At 37.6% G+C, this 19,368-nt stretch overlaps 2 protein-coding genes across 7 annotated transcripts in view; one reads left to right on the top strand and one right to left on the bottom strand.

Moving 5' to 3' along the window:
- The window catches only part of SPATA17 (spermatogenesis associated 17), a 99,318-nt gene extending 84,980 nt beyond the window's left edge, over nt 1-14,338 (bottom strand). For 2 of the 3 annotated variants that reach the window (XM_068939866.1, XM_068939865.1), the window contains exons 1-4: nt 14,138-14,338; nt 8,568-8,657; nt 6,934-7,015; nt 493-543 (exon numbers count right to left, since the gene is read on the bottom strand). In XM_068939866.1, the coding sequence (XP_068795967.1) occupies nt 493-543; nt 6,934-7,015; nt 8,568-8,657; nt 14,138-14,205 (291 nt within the window). In that variant the 5' untranslated portion in view covers nt 14,206-14,338. The remainder of the gene's footprint in view (nt 1-492; nt 544-6,933; nt 7,016-8,567; nt 8,658-14,137) is intronic. The other variant, XM_068939864.1, reaches the window with a different exon arrangement.
- A 56-nt stretch (nt 14,339-14,394) lies between these two features.
- The window catches only part of GPATCH2 (G-patch domain containing 2), a 124,571-nt gene continuing 119,597 nt past the window's right edge, over nt 14,395-19,368 (top strand). For 2 of the 4 annotated variants that reach the window (XM_068939860.1, XM_068939861.1), the window contains exon 1: nt 14,472-14,707. In XM_068939860.1, the coding sequence (XP_068795961.1) occupies nt 14,652-14,707 (56 nt within the window). In that variant the 5' untranslated portion in view covers nt 14,472-14,651. Of the gene's footprint in view, nt 14,708-19,368 lie in introns of all 4 variants that reach the window. The other 2 variants (XM_068939862.1, XM_068939863.1) reach the window with 2 other exon arrangements.

Here is a 19,368-nt window from a genome sequence, read left to right as displayed (position 1 = left end):
TACTCTTATTTATCTAGAAAAATCACTCATAACAACATCAGGGAGATCAGCACAGTTAGGGACTGAACTTGTAGCTTGCTATCTGAGTAACCCTTTTGAGATTCAATATATGATAATAAGGTACTAACAAAAGAAGCACAGATACAACAACTGACGTGAAAGCTCTGTAGTTTGTTAGAACTGTAAATATATGTCTACATTTGTTAGGGTACTCAGATAAAACATTTGTTTGTTTTATCATTATCTATACGGTAACGTACAATTAAAATTTAAATGGGGCAAGACACACACAAATGCCTTAAATTCAGCTATAGCTTTCAAATATATCCCAGATAACTGAGTGTAACTTTAATTTTTAACTATGTACTATTTCCTGCTGTTGCCATCAGCATATCAATCAAGTGTATATTATTCTGGTTTGCTCATTTTATTAAAAGCAAATTCGGAGCACAATTGACTTTTCATTTGTTTAACAAGTGAAGAAATATTTACCCTGACAGCCATTTCATTGTAGAAATTCATCTTCATAATAAAATATGCTGTCTGTGAATCAAGAAAAAAAAAAGACGGCATATATTTCAGTTACACAAAGACAGTGCTCCTATTTTTACATATAAAAGATAGGAATCTTTATACATAATACATAATAAGAGTTCTAGGCTTAGAGAGAATAAAATCAAACTTTGTATTGAAGAGATAGGCTTCCTAATACATAATGCAGGCTTAACCAGAAAAATCTATGGTAGTCAAACTAGGAGCTAATGGAGATATATGATCATAAAATGCTCTCCGCTGAGTTTGATAATCAATGGTGCTCTACTGAGAGTAGAATAACAAAGCAGAAATATTCACAAGTGCTGGTGACACGTAGTATTGTATGATTTATTCACTGGGGTTCTTTTAGCCAAAACTCACAGAAACATAAAAGGAATTCATATTTCAAGACGTCTGGTTTAATGAAAAATTCAAAGAAATGCTGTCTTCAGTCGAAATCGTTCAAGGATACGGATGCAGTGATGGAGCAAAATTGTGCCTTCCAACCATCTGTACTAAATGTTATGTACTTAGCTGCCTCCCGAGTAATCCTTGGGAATTTTGTTTCATTTAATATTCATTTTAACATCATAAAATCATAAATACAATGATATCATGTTACAGTGAATCCCCTGATATAGAAAATATTTCCTGAAGTCCTGGTTTCCTTCCAATAAAGTAGAATTCCTCTCCCAGTGAACGAAACCCCTATTATACTAAGCAATCACTTGGCAGCATAGGTTATTTTAATGGATACATCACTTTAAACTAAGCTTTCACATCTGTTCCGCCCTCTAATTACAAATGCAAAATGAACATAATTCACAATTGTATCATAAAAAGTAAAATATAAGTACTCTGAATGCAAGAGTATGTCCTTTATTTAGCACAACATGCAGCTTTTATGTGTTTCTCATGTTTTAGACACAAATCAAAGGCAAAAGTGCTTTCCCCTGATATAGTGATTTTCTCCCCCATGGCAAACAGGAATTCTCTATAAAAGGGTTTCACTGTAATTAGTGTTATTTGAATTGCCTAGTCTGATCCAAAGCAAATTGTCTGTGGAGAGCAGCAGGACTGGATTATTTATCAACAGTCTGGGCAATTAAGAAACAGTTGGCCGCAATATGTTATTTACAAATGAACACAATGATGCTACTTCATTTTAAATTCTCTTTCTTCATTACATTAAGCAAGGCATAATTCCTGCAGTTTAATTAAGGTGCATTTAAAATGCTCACTTTAATATCATACAGTTCTACTAGTAACACAAACAATAGAAAAGATATTTCTTGTACAAACGAAGAATGCAGGACTGCTAAATTTCCAAAAAAGTTTCATATATATATATATGTATGTATGTATACACACATATACATATATGTATACAGACACATATATATATATATAAAAGAGGGAAACTCAGTCCAAAAGGTGAATTACTACAATTAGTAGACTCTGTCTTCACTTTTCTCTCCATAAATATTTTCCAAGTGATACTATCTGTAAGAAGCTAATGTAGCAATGATATAAGGGTTGCCAGGCCTAAGTACATCCTGAAACTGTTGGATTAAATTGATACAATTTTGCTTTGCAGATCATCTTTTCCTTCTTTGGAAGGGAATACAAGAGTTGCGGCACCATCAAACAGATAAACTACATTTTAACTGAAATTTCTAGGTTTAAAAGTAATCATTGGATTTCTGTCCCTCAAGTGATCAAATTAAACAATCTCACACATTTTTGGTTTATTCTTACTATATTTGAAGGCTGTAAGCACTTAGGCCTATTTCCCTGAAGCACCTAACTTGGAGACGTAATATCATTCTGAACTTTATGTCACCAGTACTGAAAGACAGGGGGACCACCCCCGCCCTCTGGAGCTGACTAAGATTTGAAGAGCTCTGCAAATGCACCTCCCTCTATTTTTTTTTTACAGAGCTAGCCAATGGCAACTAGGCTATTAACTTACATACCAAAGTTAGGTGTGACAAATTCAGGCCTTACTCTAACACTACTTACCAAGGTCACTCACATCAGAAATGAAACCACACATTCCTGCTGTTATTCAGTTGTCCTCTAAATCACAGGTCAGCCAAATTAGAATAGTTCACATAATTACTCATGTAACTTACTTTGTCTTAAAACCTTATTCTTGAGCTGAGAGACCCGTGTGTCCACCTAGTTTCTTTGGCAAACGGATTTGCCTTCTGTTTTCTAATCCCAATTTGAGTAAGATGTACTAATTCTGATATGACAAGTGCTTGAGAATGTGTTCATCCCTATGCACAAAAGCACTAGCATAACTTTAAAGCTTAAACTCAAGCCTATATTTCTGTGCCTACCCAATGAAAATTCATTTCTGAACTGGAGCTCTCCTATCCAGTTCTGAAGCATTAATTGTTTGTACTTATCTCTGATATTAACATATAAGTTCCCCATTAGTTTATTTTAAAGGCTATGATTCCAAAATATATTTGGACCTTTTGTATATAAATTGCTGTACTGCTCTTAATCTACTTTCTCCTTTTCTTACTATTTAAAAATACGTTTGGGCTCCACCTTCAAAAGAAACATGATCTATTCCTGATAAGTCTTCTTATTCTTTATACAGAACTTTCAAAGTGACAATTTCCACAGAGAAGCAGAAATTTGACTGAGAGAAGGCACCAACATGTGGCCTAAGCTGGGGACAGGCACTTTTTTTACAGAGTGAATAGGCATTTGCCTATGTATTCCTATTGGATTGGGGTTATTTATACATGATTATGGAGTTGAAGCTAAAATATTTAAGGTGCCACAAAAAATATTCACTTTTTTCAAATGCATCTCCTTCCAAAGTGAGCTGCAAACGTGCCCATCTTGCGTTACCAACCTCATATAACCCTGAAATGTTGGAATTCTATTTGCTTTAACAGGTAATTTCTTGTCTTTAAGAAGTATTATAAAGCAAGACATTGATATATATAGTTTGATTTATGTTCTGGTGTTTATCTGATTGTAAAATTCATCTTTTCCTGCAGGTCATGCAGACTTTCAGAAACCAGGACTAACAATATAATTAAAGCATTAAGAAAACTATTATGAGCTCAATTCTTAATTTTAATTTGAGACTAATATTAGGAAAAAACTTTTTTACTGAATTGCCTATATTTAAAATATAGACATATAACTTAGGCATACAAGAAACATTAAAAGTTTGTATGTATGTATTTTAACGATCACAGGAAGAGGCACTAGAAAAGTAACAAACGAAACACTAGTAGTGATGCACATATGGACAGCCAATATGATGAGCCTCAGCCTTTGTTATTTTCCGCATCAGTACCGCTCACATTTCACAGTTTTGAATATAATCATTAAAATGATTTATTATCACGTAATCATGGCTATTTTGTACATATGCTTTGCCTTGTTTGCTGGCAGCAGATACCAATCCAGTCATTATCAGCAGACAAATTTTAAAGTGATCAAATTTTTTTGTATTTAAGAAACTATCATGTCAAAAACATATCTTTGTGTTTCATTATCAAGAGTCATCACAACAGTTATTAAGAAGATTCAGTGCAAATGTTAACTGATCTTTTAACTTAAAAGTTGCCTTAAGCCACTGAAAGATTTTTGTTTCATTTTCAAATGTTACAAATTTAGCCAGTCATGATCAAGACAGCACAACAATGAATGGAAGGAATGAACTTAATCTTTATATCTAAGTCCAATCTCTGAACAGACAATACGGAATATAGCAGTCTATAGGGAGAAAGAGGTGCCTTTTTATCTGCTACTTACATGGCTTTCGGGTTGGCCTGCATGTAAGGTTGTGAAATTTAACGCTCTTCAATCAAAGAGATATCAAGCACAAAATGAAGCATTTGAGGAAAAAGGCTTTCCAATGCTTATTGCTGTACAATTCATAAGCTTGCTGGTAAGCTTCAGTTTCTCTAAAGCCCTTGCTAATATTGGATAACTGCTGCTATCCAGAAACAGAAAGGATTCATGATCTGATTCAGAATGTGTGTTTTAAGGGTGAGCTTGCTTGATTTTTGTCCTGCGTTATTCTACAGAACTTCAGATTTGGCAGGGTCTTATCAGTTATGTTTATCTGAATAACTACATTTTAAACCGGGCTTTACAGATCACTAACATTTTTTCAGACACTATTTATTTTTAAATGTAACACTAAGGGGTTTTTATGATGCTAGTTATCTTGGCTTGGTTATTGCAGAGAATCTATGTTAATTTAAAAGACTCCTTTGTCTTAAAACTAAACTGTCAGAGCATTTTTAAAAACTGAGGACAAAAGAAGAAAGAGGTAATACAACAGAGAGATGAGGTAAAATAGCTTCAATTTCATAGAACCATAAAATAGCTGAGGATGGAAGGGACCACTGGAGGTCTAAACCCTTGGTTAAAGCAGGCTCAATTATAGCAAGCTGATCATCCCATTAAGTTCTGAGCATCTCCAAAGACAGAGGCTCCACCTCTCTGAGTAACCTGCATCTGACTACTCTCGCATAAAAAAAAACATTTTTTGTTATGATTAAGTGGAATTTCCTGTTTTCAATTTGTGCCCGCTGCCTCTCATCCTGTTATGGGGTGCCTATTCCAAGGTGATATTGCAGGTTGACCTTCTAGGAAGAATTGTTTTGCCATCTGAGCTACCTGGCACTACTTTGAACAGTGGTGCAAGCACTGACAGCAAGCGAGGTGAGCATATGTTCTTTCAGTATCTTATTTGGGCACTGCTGTTTTTACAACCCTCATATAAAAAAAAAAGTGTCTGAACTGACATCATTCTGATTAAAATAGGAAATTTACTACTACCTACAAAGAAATTTGAACATTCAATGGCCAAAAGATAGCTCCTTAAAATTTTTTGTGATTGAAAAAACATACAAAGATCATCGTTAGATTTCTGTCCTGCTTAAGCCCTCGTAATGACCTGAGGATCAGATGCCAGAAACTGACACTGACGGTTCTTATTTTCAAATCTTGAAAGGCACAGAAACACATAAATCACCCTGCTTTTGATTCACCACTCCACAGTGTTTTAACTGCGAAGGAATGTAGAACTTGAGAGGATGTTATTAGAAAAATTGGCCTAAAACTCTGCCCGAAGTATATCTAAACCATCCATGCCAAACATTTGTCTAACTTGCTCTTAAAGACCTACAGTAGAGGGGGTTCCACAATATCTTTGTCAACTTGTGTCAATGTTTCAAAGCAGGTTGATTTCATCCTTCCTTTTTCCCCGTGGCTTGAAGGGTCCTCTCTTTTTATTAACAAATCTCAACATATGCAACATTATCATGTCTCTCCTCTTCCACAGAAGGTTTTTCTAGCTTAAACAATCCTTCCCTAAACTCAGGGACAATATTCAATTGATGGCCCACCTTTTTTTCAAAATAGAATTCAATTCAAGCATCCAGCTATCTACTTTGTAAAAAATAGAATATTGTGGAAGGTAAAATGAAAACCTTAGCCTTGAAGGATAACTCATAGTTTATTAATTAGGAAATATAAGTCGGAAGAGGTAAAACCTTTTATTAAATTACTGACAGACTTGGTGAAAAGCGCATAAGCTTTCAGGCATACAAGTCCTTAGGCTTGAAAATACAGTTTACTAGGAGGTATGGACTTTAGCTGTAATATGTGAGCTATTATTGCTCAGTTTTTTTGACTTGTCTGTTTTGAATGAAAGGCAACAATTCAGCTTTAACAAAACTAATCAAGAGTAAATGACTTATAAGTTAAAAACTATTGCAATGTAAAATGTTAGCATAAATTGACAAATTAGTGCAATAAACTACTTATTAAAAATTTTATTGTTTTATGCTAAAGGCAAACTAGCTTCTTCTTAATCTCCTAAACCGCTTAACAGAGGTTTTAGCTAGTATGCTCTCATACATTTTTGCTATCTTCAAGTCCATAAAGGGAATTAGACTGACTGTGATCTGCTGTGTGCTTTAAGGCAAAACCTCAAGTATTTCAGGGTTCATAAAGTAAGAAATTTAAACCACTAAAACATAGAACAGCAATGTGTAGAAACATTGGCTTATTTTATTTTAAGAACTAAAAGTTCTGCCAGGAAAAAAGCATCTCCAAAAGCTCCAATCCTGCAATTAGCATCATGCAGGCAGGCTTCTGCATGAGCAGATCTCATTGCTGGTTTGGGAACTAATGCTCCAGAGCTGCAAACACTTAGGCACTAACTTAACATGACCATCATGAGTAGGCTCACTGAAATTAATGGTGCTTTTCATGGAAGTAAAGTTAAGCACGCTTATGTTTGAATACAGGATTGAGTTTCAGCTTTTTAATTTCAGGATGAGTTAACGTATTACTTTAAATTTATGCTATAATATATGTAAACAAAAAATTTAAAAACTTGTTTCCTACCGCCACCATTTTTCTGAAGTATCTTCTGCCTTGATAACCTCTCCACCACTTCTGTATAATAATTACCACGTTGTTCAAATATCTAAAAAGAAGTATGTTAACAAAACTATAATTATATTGGGACATTATTAAAATAACTGTAAATACTTTTTTACTTTGCAATATTAAAAGTAATATACAGTCTATTGTCAATAGTTATTCCAAATAAACAAGCCATTGCAAACATACTCTTTAGGCAAAAGTATATGTAGACATGCACACACACTTTTAAACTTATACATATGTGCATATTTTTATACGCAACCCACAAGTACTTAGCTTTTGGAATAAAAGGGCCACTGCAAACTTACTCATATACTGTTCCAGTTGTCATTACAAAAGATTTATGAAATATTCTTAAGAATATAATGTGCATAATAGTTCATTTTATTTTCGTGAACGGTTTTAATGAAACATAATGAAACATATCTGACCAGCTCAGAATCTTTTCAGTCAAATGCAAAATTTCCACTGCTTATTTTTCAGATATTTGACAAAAGCCTCAGTTATCTGAGATTTTTAGACTACCTTTTTCCTCATTTAAAATTAAAATCAGTTTAGTTGTACGTAAACCTTTACTCTGTCCTTATCATATATATTTTATTATGAGACTAAAAATCCTGCAAATGATGTCTGACATCAATTTTGCATAAGATAATGCAATTATTATTTTGAGACTTTTTACAAAACGCTGTGTGTTAGGGCGTTCACAGTACCTATGAACACCTAATTTAGAAACCTTGCAGTACTTATAGCATAACTCACTGAAAGCAGGCTTTTCTAAAGGGTGATAAAGAGAACCTAAATGAGAGGGTAATTCTGAGCGCTCTCAACTGACTGTAGAGTTAGCCTGTGCTCTCAAGTCAGACACCACATTCAACTTTGGAAACAGGACACTGAGCAGGATTAGTCCATATACAGTGGCAGAGAAAATCCTCTTCCATACTTCATTGGTTTAGTTCTTCTTACATGCTCTGGGTCATTATGATTTACAAACGTGCATTTGGGAGAGAATTTGCCTATAGAACAGTTTGACAAATACACTTAGGTTTTCACTTTCCTCCATTGCATGCTGTAGTCGCTCATGTGCTGACAACCCAGAGGAACAGTTTGCCTAATCAATCCTCTGTCTTTGTAGGGGTTTCTGACATACATATTATTCCTTTGAGGAGTGAAATACCACATTTGTATGCCTACCAAATGCATGCATGTGATGACTGCATCCTGTGATGACACACCTGAACCAGCAATGGACAATGGATTATCAGTGTTTTTTTAACAAATGCACAGAATGGCTGTAGCCTATGTTTTATGAGGGAAATTTTGGCCATTTCTTAAACAATATCTGTCTTGAAAAAGTGGCTATTTCCATGCTACTTACCAGTATCATGCCATTTTAATCACATGCAGTTCTAAAAATAAAAAATTATTGTTTTTCACATGGGACAGCATACGTTTCTTTCTACATAAAAGCAGAATAATGGTTAGTTTTTTTTCAGAATCCTCCCATTTTCTTAAAGCCAAGTAATACAATGATAAATTTTGGAAAAAAATTAAAGATTGAAATAGAGATTAAAATAGGCCAAATTATTTACCTGATATAGGCTCGGACTCTGTGTCCTCGAAACCAGCTCTGGATTTTGACAGCAGCTTTATACTCTTTCTTTCGGTATTCATCTACAGATCTGAAAATATTAAAAGTAGTAAATATTTTTACAATAGATATAGAAAGTATAAAAAGTATTAATACTTGTTAGCATGATAATTTAGTATCAAAAGAAAAAACGCTTATAAGGATTTCTTTTACTGTTGCAGCTTGTGATCCTTTTCACTGTTTTTTTTGCCTGTAGTTAAAATTGTAATTCTACATAGTTCAATAACAGTGCAGAACAATACAATTTACATAAATTACATACCATAGAGATAACAAAGTCCCCAGTAGAGGACTGGTCACTCGAGAGGCTGTACTCAAATCATAAACATTTTAGAATCAAAAACAAACAAACTAAACAAAAACAAACTAAATATGGAGTTTAAAAATTATTTATAAATTTGTAAACTATTAAAAATTTACAAAATTTATAAACTTTATTAGGAATAGAGAATAAGGAAAAAGAACATCAGACAGCCTCAGAACAATACATAAATTATCCTAAACCATTCTACCTAAAAAATTACTACAGAAACAAACTATTAAAAAACATAAGGAAAAATAAACATCATTGTAAGCTACTTCAGTGCTAGAGTAACTGTAACTTGCAGCTAACATACGTTTGGGGAGAATGTGCTCCTTTGTAATACTGAATATCCATGCCAGTATGTCAGGGACTTCTTTTTTTGAAGGTGAAAAATATGAATACTGCTCTAACAAAAATTAGTCCTCAATTGAATAGAAATTCCATAACTATGTACCAAATTGGATAGCTACAGGAAAATTAAATAAATTAACCATGGTCAATATTATGATAAATGTCAACTGCATTAATAAGAACTGAATATTAGGAGTAAGATCTTGTGCAAGTAAAGTGTTTTGTATACGTCATAAAAATGTATTTGAACATTACCTGTATATTATCACTGAAGAGTGATAACATCACTAATGGTGACAGACCTTGTTAGTAGATTTTTTTAATTAGTATGAATTTTGAACTATTTTGCAGGATAAAAGTAGAGAATTTAGCCTTTTAGCTAGTTTCTTTGGAAGTAATTTAAAGAGAAATATGAAGAGGAAGAGATGACTGAAAAAGTGAGAGGAAAGTGGAAGAAAAGAATATTACGAGTTGGAGCATGGAGCAATAAAAGCACAGAAAGGAGATAAGATGCAGAAATTTCCAACCTTTAGAAGGCTTGGAATGTCAGGATGTGAAATTTGAATGTTGCATAAAAGAATAAGGCAGGGAAGAGATCTGAAGAGGAACTGGAAACAAACGGTATTAGTAAGTAATTTGGACAGATTCTGAAAGATGATGGGGATCTTTAGCATGGGATTACAGTAGTTGAAGCAAAAGATTGTGAGTCTTGACAAGACTTCACAGTGGGAATTCAGAGACATGGATTCTGGAGATAATGTAGAAACAAATCTGGCAGACTATCAGGGAGTGATGTAGGCAGGCAAGGAGGGAAGAAAAGGAAACAAACTGATGAAGAGAGAATACAGGGAAAGATGAGGAATTTATTTTTAAGTTACAAAAGAAAAAAGGTTATCTAGAAAGAGATACCAGTGCAGCAGCTGAAGATACACGATAGACATAGGTGGAGAACTGATGACTTCAAGCAGATCTTAGAGAAGCACTAGCTGTCAAAGCTTTGTGTTAAATACAGTAGTACAGGCAAATGGCAGGTGCACAGGTGGGGAAAGAAGCACAAGTGAAAAGTCCCCATCAGAAATTCTGAAAATAATTCCCAGAGATAGTCCTCCCCTTTCTTTTTTCTGTGAATTCTTCTACTAGGAGAACTGTAACTGGGACAAAGTAAAAAGACACCTAAAGAAAAATAAGAATCTAAAAGACAGTTTTCAGAGTGTTCAGGAAGAAATCATGGCTATGATCAGTTTCAATGCTGAGGGGTGGAATCTAGCCACAAGATCACGTCTAGCTTTTATTTATGTTTTTTTCATAATAAAATGTCAAGAACTGTCAAGCTGATGAAGTTAAAATTATATTGTAATTTTCATGGATTTTTACACATTTTTAAATCTGTCACATTTTTATTTGGAACATTTTACCAAATAGTTTACTTTGTCACACCTCTCACAGAATAACAATTAGATTAATACTGGTTAGCTTTCTAACTATCTAAGTATCATGTCAACATTAGTTGCCTTGGTGAACCCTAACAAGAGTCATTTATATCTGATAACTGAATATTATCCTCATTACTGATTTACTACTTTAATGTCTCTTTCCTAAAGGGACATTAGCTCCATTCATTTTGTATCTGCTATTGCAGCATGTGCTCTCACATCACATTACATGGACATGAACATGAACATAGATTTTCATTGTCACATTATGTGCATCAGACCCATTACAATATCTGGAAACTGCAGAAAACAAACCATCCTTTTACTAAGACCACAAAACAAGTCAATACCAAAGCAGCCATTTATAGTAAAGAGCTCTCTTGTTCCTTTCTTGGATAGCTTCCTAGACTTTACAGTCTAGACACCTCCAGAAAACTTTACCCCAAGGGAAATGAGTTTGATGTAAAATGTATGAGCTGTTTGGGCCTGGCTGGGCAGTCACAATTACAGCCTGGAAGCGAACGACACATGGGACTGGCCTAGGTCGAGATGTCAGCTCCAAAACCAATCCTACCTACTTGGCAATGGCCAATGACAATAGTCTGCTTCTGGAAGGGCAGAAACCCTCTCCTCTATTACTCCATGTTAGTTGTCTAGTCGGACTGTTGTCTTGCCTAGCTGAGTCAGTTTACAAGTCCCTACAAAGTTCACTTGAGCAGACCAACAGACTTGTTTTTCTTACACTATAGTTCCACAAATACTTTCAACTAACAATGCTAGCAAATGGAGTGGTTTGGGGTTTAGGTTGCTCAAACTGATATCTGCCATTCTGATCAGACTGCATAGTTGCCACACAGTTTGAATCAAGCTTTTATATAGTCACAAACGCTTCTCAAAGACTTTACTGAATGTTACCTACGCACGCTCAAAGTCAATATCTGACCTACAGATGTTAAAGCATATAAAAGTAAGCTATTGAAAGAATAAGTTATAAACTTGTCAGTGCATTCTCAAATTTTAAGTGTTACACAGATCCTCTACATTTTAATGCTTATCCTAAGCGGGTATTTCTCAAGGTATTTCCATGGGGCTGTCATTGGGTAAGTCCTTTCCTAAAAAGACACTTCTCCTAAAAAGACATCCTGGTTTTAGGAGCCCCTGTACCTCAGATATAAATGGAGTTCTGCATAAAGAATGTCAGGAACATTACTAAGATCTGAAAAAAATTGGTAAACTGATCACCCATCTAACCACAACCAACAGGCAGGATATTGCAGTCATCAACCTGCCCTAATCCTTAATAGAATAGATGTAAAGTCCCAAAATAGCAAATGCATTTTGAAAGATAAAGAAAGTTAGTTTTCTAATTTGAGGACTTAATTCAAGGCACTGTTCCTCCTGCAACAGTAAGTATTAGCCAAAGTACTTCTTTTCCACAAGGGTCTGCTTATGTCAGGCTGTGTTAGACGCTCTGCACGTTCTCGATGTTCTACACAGCTCTGTATTTAGTTCTTGACAGACAGGTGAAGAAAGAAATATTTTTATTTTTTCTTAAAACGTGCTTGACACACATGGAAGTAAATCCTTCAGGTTCTACCCCTGCAACAAAGCAACTTTATTTGCAACCAAGACAACTCATATAAATAAGACAAATACTTGGTAATCTATATTCTGCTGTACCTTTCGATGATTTAGATTAAGGTAGATGTAAACACACTTCAATGCCAAAAGTTAATTTGTTAATTTAAAAGTTAAATAAGGATGTATTAAAAGCACTGAAAAAGACATTCTGATTTGTTTCAAGATTTTACTGACTACTTCATTGAAGTCCAAAATTCTCGCCCTAAAGACCAAAGATCAGATTACAGATCAGCTGTTCAGTGGCTGAACTGGAGCGTTTGAAGGCTCTCAATTAAATTCTCAGCTGAAGGTCTGTGGATTTCAAGAAGCTGATGGATTATAGCCTGTTCTTAAAAAGGAACCAATTCATTTTTAGAAAGCTGTGCCAAAAAACAGATCCCGAAACATCAAGCGTGCTGCCCTCCAATGAATTTCCATGTTTGGCTCAGCCTGCTCTTTCTAACCCGAAACATGCAAAATACAAGTATAATCTGTTGTAACTGATGCTCACTTAGTGAACTGCTGCGTGTACATCCACAAGAGGACAAGCTATAGTTCAGGGAAAGAACAAGAAAACACGATGCTTCATACACAGGCAAGACTTGAACTCTGTGTAACTTTTAGCAACGTTAGAGAGCTTTGTTATTTATACTAATGATGTTGTAACTGGTTTCTAAAATGATTGAGTCAATGAACAGTAAAGAAAAAAGCTATAACTATTCTAAACATTAATCTGTTTGGATATTAACGTTACATATTTAGTAACTGCAACAATATATTTGTATAAAAGGGTTTTCAGTAGAAACCTATGAAAAGTATGTGTCAAAGCTTTGATTTCTTAAAATATGATCTGTGAAAAGTCGGCCTCCACCACCACCTTATAAAGAAATAAGCAGCAAAACAGTCCCACTTAGTCAAGAGAATGGTAACAGGTGATTTGATCACAGTTTGCCATTCTGTAGTACAGGACGTTTCAGATCTTTAGTAGAAGAAGTATCTCTTTAATTTAGTACAAAAAGACAAAACTTATCCCAAGCTGCATAATCTAATTTAGAAATATATCTGTTTTTAACAGTGTGGACAAACATCAACTCACTTTGAGGCCGGAGGATTCTGTCGCTTAGTTAGAAAGTGCTATCATTTGACAGGATAAACTAAATCTCCAGTAACATAGAAATTTGAGCCACAAGAGGAGGTGTTCATAGTTTATGGATATTGAGTAGGGATTTATACTGTGTAAGTACCCTTGATAAAAGAGTTATATCACTGTAGCGATAACATCAAACTCAGTTCTGTTTAAGATAAACAAGGGAGAGGCAAATCAAGAAAGGCACTGCATAAAACACTCAGAAGTTTCAGCAGCTAAACGTTGAGTTTCAGGAGGCTAATTTCCGCTCAAGATTAGCCGGAGGTTGGGGAGGGGAAGGTCGGTAATTTTTTCGGGGTATAAACACACTCCCTAAAAAGACCTGCCCCGATACGCCGGTGCTTCCTCAGACCTCCCTGGCGGTGGGCTGGGGGGCTCACGGGATGGCGGCCACGCCCGACCGCGGGAAGGCAGTTGGGCACGCGCAGCCCGCGGCGGTTGGGCGCGCGCGCGGCCCCGGCGTCCGGCAGCGCAGCGCAGCGAGCGCACGGCGAGGCGCAGGGAGCGCGCCGCGCCGCCCGCCGGGGAGGGCGGAGGAGTGCCGCCATCTCGTTAACGGAGGGAGCCCCGGGGCTGCGGCAGCGAGGGGCGAGCAGCGCCCCAGCCCAGCCCGAGGAGGTGCGTCTGGCCGCGGCCCCCCGCGCCGCCCCCGTTACCTGTTCCGACGGAAACACTCCTCGCGCAGGGCCGGCAGCCTCGCCTGAAGCCTGGCCAAGGTGGCCATGCTTCCCTCCGCCTCCCTCACGACGCCGCCACCATGGCAACGGGGCCGTACCACTCCGCGCGGGCGCGGGGGTGGCCGTTCCTCCCGCCGTCCCGCCGGCAGAGCAAGGAGGGCGCAGGCGGCAGCGGGAACCGCGCGGAGCAGGGCTGCGGGCGGCAGCGGGGCCGCGGCGGCAGGCGGGCCGGGGCGCGCCGCCCGCGGGCAGCGGGCCGGAGCGGGAGGGGAGAAGGCGCGATGGTGGCGCCCGGTTTCCTGCCGGTGCCGCAGCTGCTTCCGGGCTCTCATCATGGGGGAGTGAGGAGCAGCCCCGGCCGCCCGCAGCCTCCCCGCCCGGCCCTCGCCCGCCAGCCTCAGCCGCGGCGCCCCTCGCCCCGTCTCCGCTTGCCCCAGTCTCTGCGAAGCGGCGCCAGCCTCCCCGGGGAGCGGCCGGGGGAGGCGCCGGGTTCATGTTCCGGGTGGCTGAGCCTAACCCGACCCGAGCTCAGGCGGCGAGAAAGAGCTGGTGAGGCCGGGCCGGGCCGGAGGCGGCGGGGCGAGAGCGGGGCCGCCCGCGGGGAGGGGGGGGGGTGTCTCTGCCGCAGGGCGCGGGGGAAGGGACGGTGTCTGGGGCGGGGGGTGGGGGGGGAGCCCGCTGCCTCTGAGGGAGCTCATCTCCGTGCCAGGTGCGAGGCTTAAAAACTTGCGGACAAGTGTTTCCCCCGGCCCTCACAGCACCCCGGCGGGCAGCGGGTGGCCTGGCCTGCCCCGGCCCGCGCGGTGCTTATCTCTCCGCCAAAGGCCTCGGGGGAGGAGGGCTGCGAGGCCTGGCAAGTGCCACTTGCACGTCTCGAAGGTTCCCTTGTGCCTATAAGCGAGCAGTGGGGTGGGAGAAGAAACCTATCCTGTTTGCAGAAAAACAAAAACTCATCACAAACGTAGTTATTAATTTTTTTAATTGTTGACCCTGAAGGGCTACATCCTTTGTGATGTATGCTGCAGAAACAGGCAGTAAGGTGCAGTTGTTTTTCTGAAGTTACTATATTTTGTCTGAAACAAGAATCAACAAGTGTGGTTATAACCTGTGAGCAAGAAACATATACATAGTTCTAGTACAGTGTAATTTACTGTTTTATGTAATTCCAGATATTAGCATAATGATTCTAAATAGCGTATTATTTTTCTTATGGGATTGAGGAAAGGAGAAATCGAGCAACTGAAAGAGGAAAGATGGGAGGAATGCATATGCACAGAAGAGGGAAAAGCAAGTTTTGTTAGCAGGCCATAGAGATGGAGGTAGAAAGACTGGTAGCGGAGCGATTGTTGATGAAAGCAAGATGGCCTAAGCAGGCAACAGGGAAGCCTTCCGTTTTCTTCATGAAATGTTAAGTGTCTTGTGGCTTCCAAATGTAAACAGTATGTTAACTTTCTTAAAAGAAGCTGATAGTTTGGAAAACTTCAGGTCACTGTGTAAAATATTGAGAATGTTTCATATGAAATAGAAGAGAAATATCACAAAATATTATCCTTCTAAGTAGTGATAAAAAGAATGCTGTGTTTTATTTTGTTTTTCCCCATTATATGCCTCCAAAGATTAAAAACAGTGAAACTTCTCAAAATTACGTATCTTATTGTTAGTGTAAACCTCAAATCATTCTTGTGAAAAGCTTTCTCAGTTAAAACTGGTCCTGAGATTATTCTATGTATATTATGAAAGCTTGCGTTAGTTGAAGTGTTGTGTATTCCAATTGATAACTTCTAGTGAATTTCATTTTTATTAATGGTTACGGGGAGGCTTTTTTATGTTAATGGTAAAAGTTATAGCCGTAACTGCTGAGCAAGAAGTCTGAGATCTCATTGTATTATGTATACAGGCACTTGCAGGTGGGAACCCGGATCTTAAATCTGCTTTCCTCTTCTGTGGATGAAGAAGAAGAGGGAGGAGGAAAAGCTTAGCGTTCAGCTTTCTTAAATAGTAAACTCCTTTCCTTCCCCACTTGTACTACTACCACCACTTCTTTTTCCTGTGGGTGTTTTCATGGCTTTCTTACATTTTTGTTAATTAAAGAGCCTTCTTAGAAGAGTTGTATTTCCCAACATGCAATATATGTTTTAGAAAAAGTTTGATAGTTTTGCTAGGCATGTGAATTTGCCTTGCATAAATATAACTTTACTTTTGCTGGTATAGTTCATAGCACTTTCAGAGAATGATGTATGCTGTACTGGCAGAAGTCTTTTATCTCAGTACTAGTGTGCATGCAGTAAGAACACCACTGCCTAAGACATGCCTAAGGTATATCTGTACTCTGAGACTCAAAGTTTTCATTGTAGACCTGACCTGTCATTTGTCTTTAAATTTTATTGTTTTGTGCTCACGTAAAATAATTTAGTTCCAGTGGTTTTAAAAACTTTTCAGCAACACAAAAGATGGAAACTTGATGTTTTTCTCTATCTGTCATCAGATATTAATGGTTTTGTTTGTCCAAATACGCAGCCCAGAGGAATTCAGTACAGAGAAAATAACTGAAATCTTATTATCTATTGGAATATTAGTTTAACAGCTATGAAGGTCTGTTAAATCTCTGACTACTCATTGGAGCCGCTGTCTTTTCTTGTCCTTATACAGGAGTTATTTCAGAAGCTGTCCTTTAAGAGAGATCCTTTTGAGAGAAATGTGGTATTAAAGAAACAAAGGAAAATATTCTTTCAAGGTGTAATGCTTGATTTAGAAACTCAAGGATTTTAGCTCCCTAAAAACATTAAGACCGTAAAGAAGTTGGTAGATTCTGATCTTCCGCAGAATGAAATTTTTTATTTTGGGTGTTAAAGCTCCTCTGAAGCTGAATGTTTTTCCTTTATGAGTACATATGACAACTTAGAAATAGATTGCATTTTGGATACGTCCTGAGCACGCTGATTCTTCTGATAATGACTTTGATGCTGCCATCATTTGACAGTTCATGTGATTCTCCACCTTGACAATTAATTAATGAAGTTGACTTCTGAAAAGGGCAAGCATATCAGTAAATGGCAGCAATGGGATTGTAAGAATTGCCACCTCTCATGATAAATGGCTCCAAATCTCATTTCTGGCTGACCAATTCATTTGCATTAGAGCCTTGTTAAATGCAGTTCATGTCAGCATCTTTCTGACTGTGTATGTTGCTCTGTACTGATGTGGGTTTTTTTCCTCTGCTAAATATTACTGGAGAATGTTGTTTGAAATTTTGAATTGGATATACTGTATTGTTGTGCTTTCTTAGATAGTCAGCAATTTTAGAAAAGTCAGATGTACTTATTACAAATTGTCCTGGTGCTAATTTTTAAGAGGATCATCAGCATAATCAGTTAAAATTCCGTTGTTTCTCAAATACTTATAACACTTTCTTGTATAGGTCAAGTGTAGAGGAATTCCAAAGCTTGTCTAAAAAAGTCTCTCAAATGCAGAGATGGTACCAGCAATTGATGGGTAGTATGTGATGGGAAGACCAAAAAGTTACTAGCAATTTTCTGCCAAAATGTATGGGAGCTGTATATCTGATAGCAAAAGAATAATAGAAAATTCCAGCAAAGGTAGCAGATATGTCCTTAGCTGAAGAATGATGATTCTTATAAAATTTAATTTAAAAAAAATCCTTCGATATTTTTATTTTACAAAACTGTTTTATATACAAATGTAACTTACTGCAAAAAAGGAGAGTTGACATACCATGAAGATGAAAAATAGCCTGGGGTTTTGGTTTTATTTTTCCCTTTTCGTATATGGACATGCTTCAGTACAATATCCTGACTTGTCTCAAGAGTTCTAGTCTCCTGCAACTCAGAGTAATTATGAGTTTTGATATTCGGTTTCTCTACGTTTGTCTGTTGTGACCTTGTCTGTTTATTGTTTTCTTAAAACAAAAATTAAATTTGTATTAAGTTTCTTTGATCTGAATCTTAAAGCTACCCTGCATGTTGTTGACTCTTAGTGTCTTCAGCAAGCCCTGGGCAGGATTGTTAGGGGTAGAAGAGTAAATAAGGATACTGCAATTCTACATAGCTTGATAGCTAGCTGTTATGCCACGCAGCAATGTTTGGTACAGAGACAAAATGCATATTGGCCATTTTATGTTTTTGTGTAGCTGGTTGTCCAGTGGAGAACACCTAAAAACATGGATAGATGTGGACTGGATGCTTTGTATTCTCCTCTCATTGATGGCCATGTGATGACAGGCAAACTTACAAAATCTTGGCCCCATTTTCTGTAGCTGATGCGTGCCGTAAGCTTTTACAGGACATGGGTCTATCAGTTATTCCCTCATTTACCATAGTCGCTTACGGGTTGTTTAAAATTTTTATTAAGATGGGTTTTATATTGTATTTTCCCCTCTATGTATAGCCCAAAGAACAGTGCTCGCGCTCCTTCTCACTCGCGCTCCTTCTCGCTCACTTTTTTTTTAAATCAACGTCTGTTCATGTTTAGCAGTAAAGCAGAGATCTCAAAATTATGTTTCTAAGCCATTGTGAAAATAACTTCTGAGGTGGAGAAATGGAACTCAATTTAGTGCCTGTCTGAGGATGAAGGTAAAGTGTAAGTACAGCCATGTTATGAGACATCAGAGAATCTATATGAGAAAAGATTATAGAAAATCATGTTTCATAGTCTGATTGTTCATGGAGCTACTTGATTTTTCCTGTGCTTTTAGCTTATGGTCATCAAGGTTGGCTGTGAAGAGAGCAAAAATCGTGGTTCTGAGGAAACTGCTTTCCTCTAGACTCATTATTGATGGTTACCCTACTCTTTGCGGAATTGACGTGAGAGATGCAGCATAGCTTTTGCTGAACGAAACTCTATCTGTTTAACAAAAGAATACAGAATTAGAGAGTAAATGGAAATGCAGCTCTATCAGTTGGTTTAATAAAAGATATCACATCTCTTTAAGGGGGGTGTAACTAAACTAGCTTTCACACAAGTGTGTAAATGTGTTAAATATTTTGTGAGTGACAAGACTTCTATATTGTCAGGCATTTTAGGTGGGAAGTGAACTAGAAATATAATATTTGATTGCACTGAAAAAGTAAATGCCTATTTCAATTTGTGGTTTCGATACTAAATGATAATGGTGAACACACGCTGTGTTAACTGTTTTGGAGTACCTAAAAGCAGTTACGCTGTTTCCTGCAAACAGTACTTTTATTGTTGTT

This window comes from Struthio camelus, chromosome 3 (genome assembly GCF_040807025.1).
Source record: "Struthio camelus isolate bStrCam1 chromosome 3, bStrCam1.hap1, whole genome shotgun sequence".
NCBI lineage: Eukaryota > Metazoa > Chordata > Aves > Struthioniformes > Struthionidae > Struthio > Struthio camelus.
Note: the sequence above shows the minus strand (reverse complement) of the source record. Positions and strands in the feature narration are given on the sequence as shown.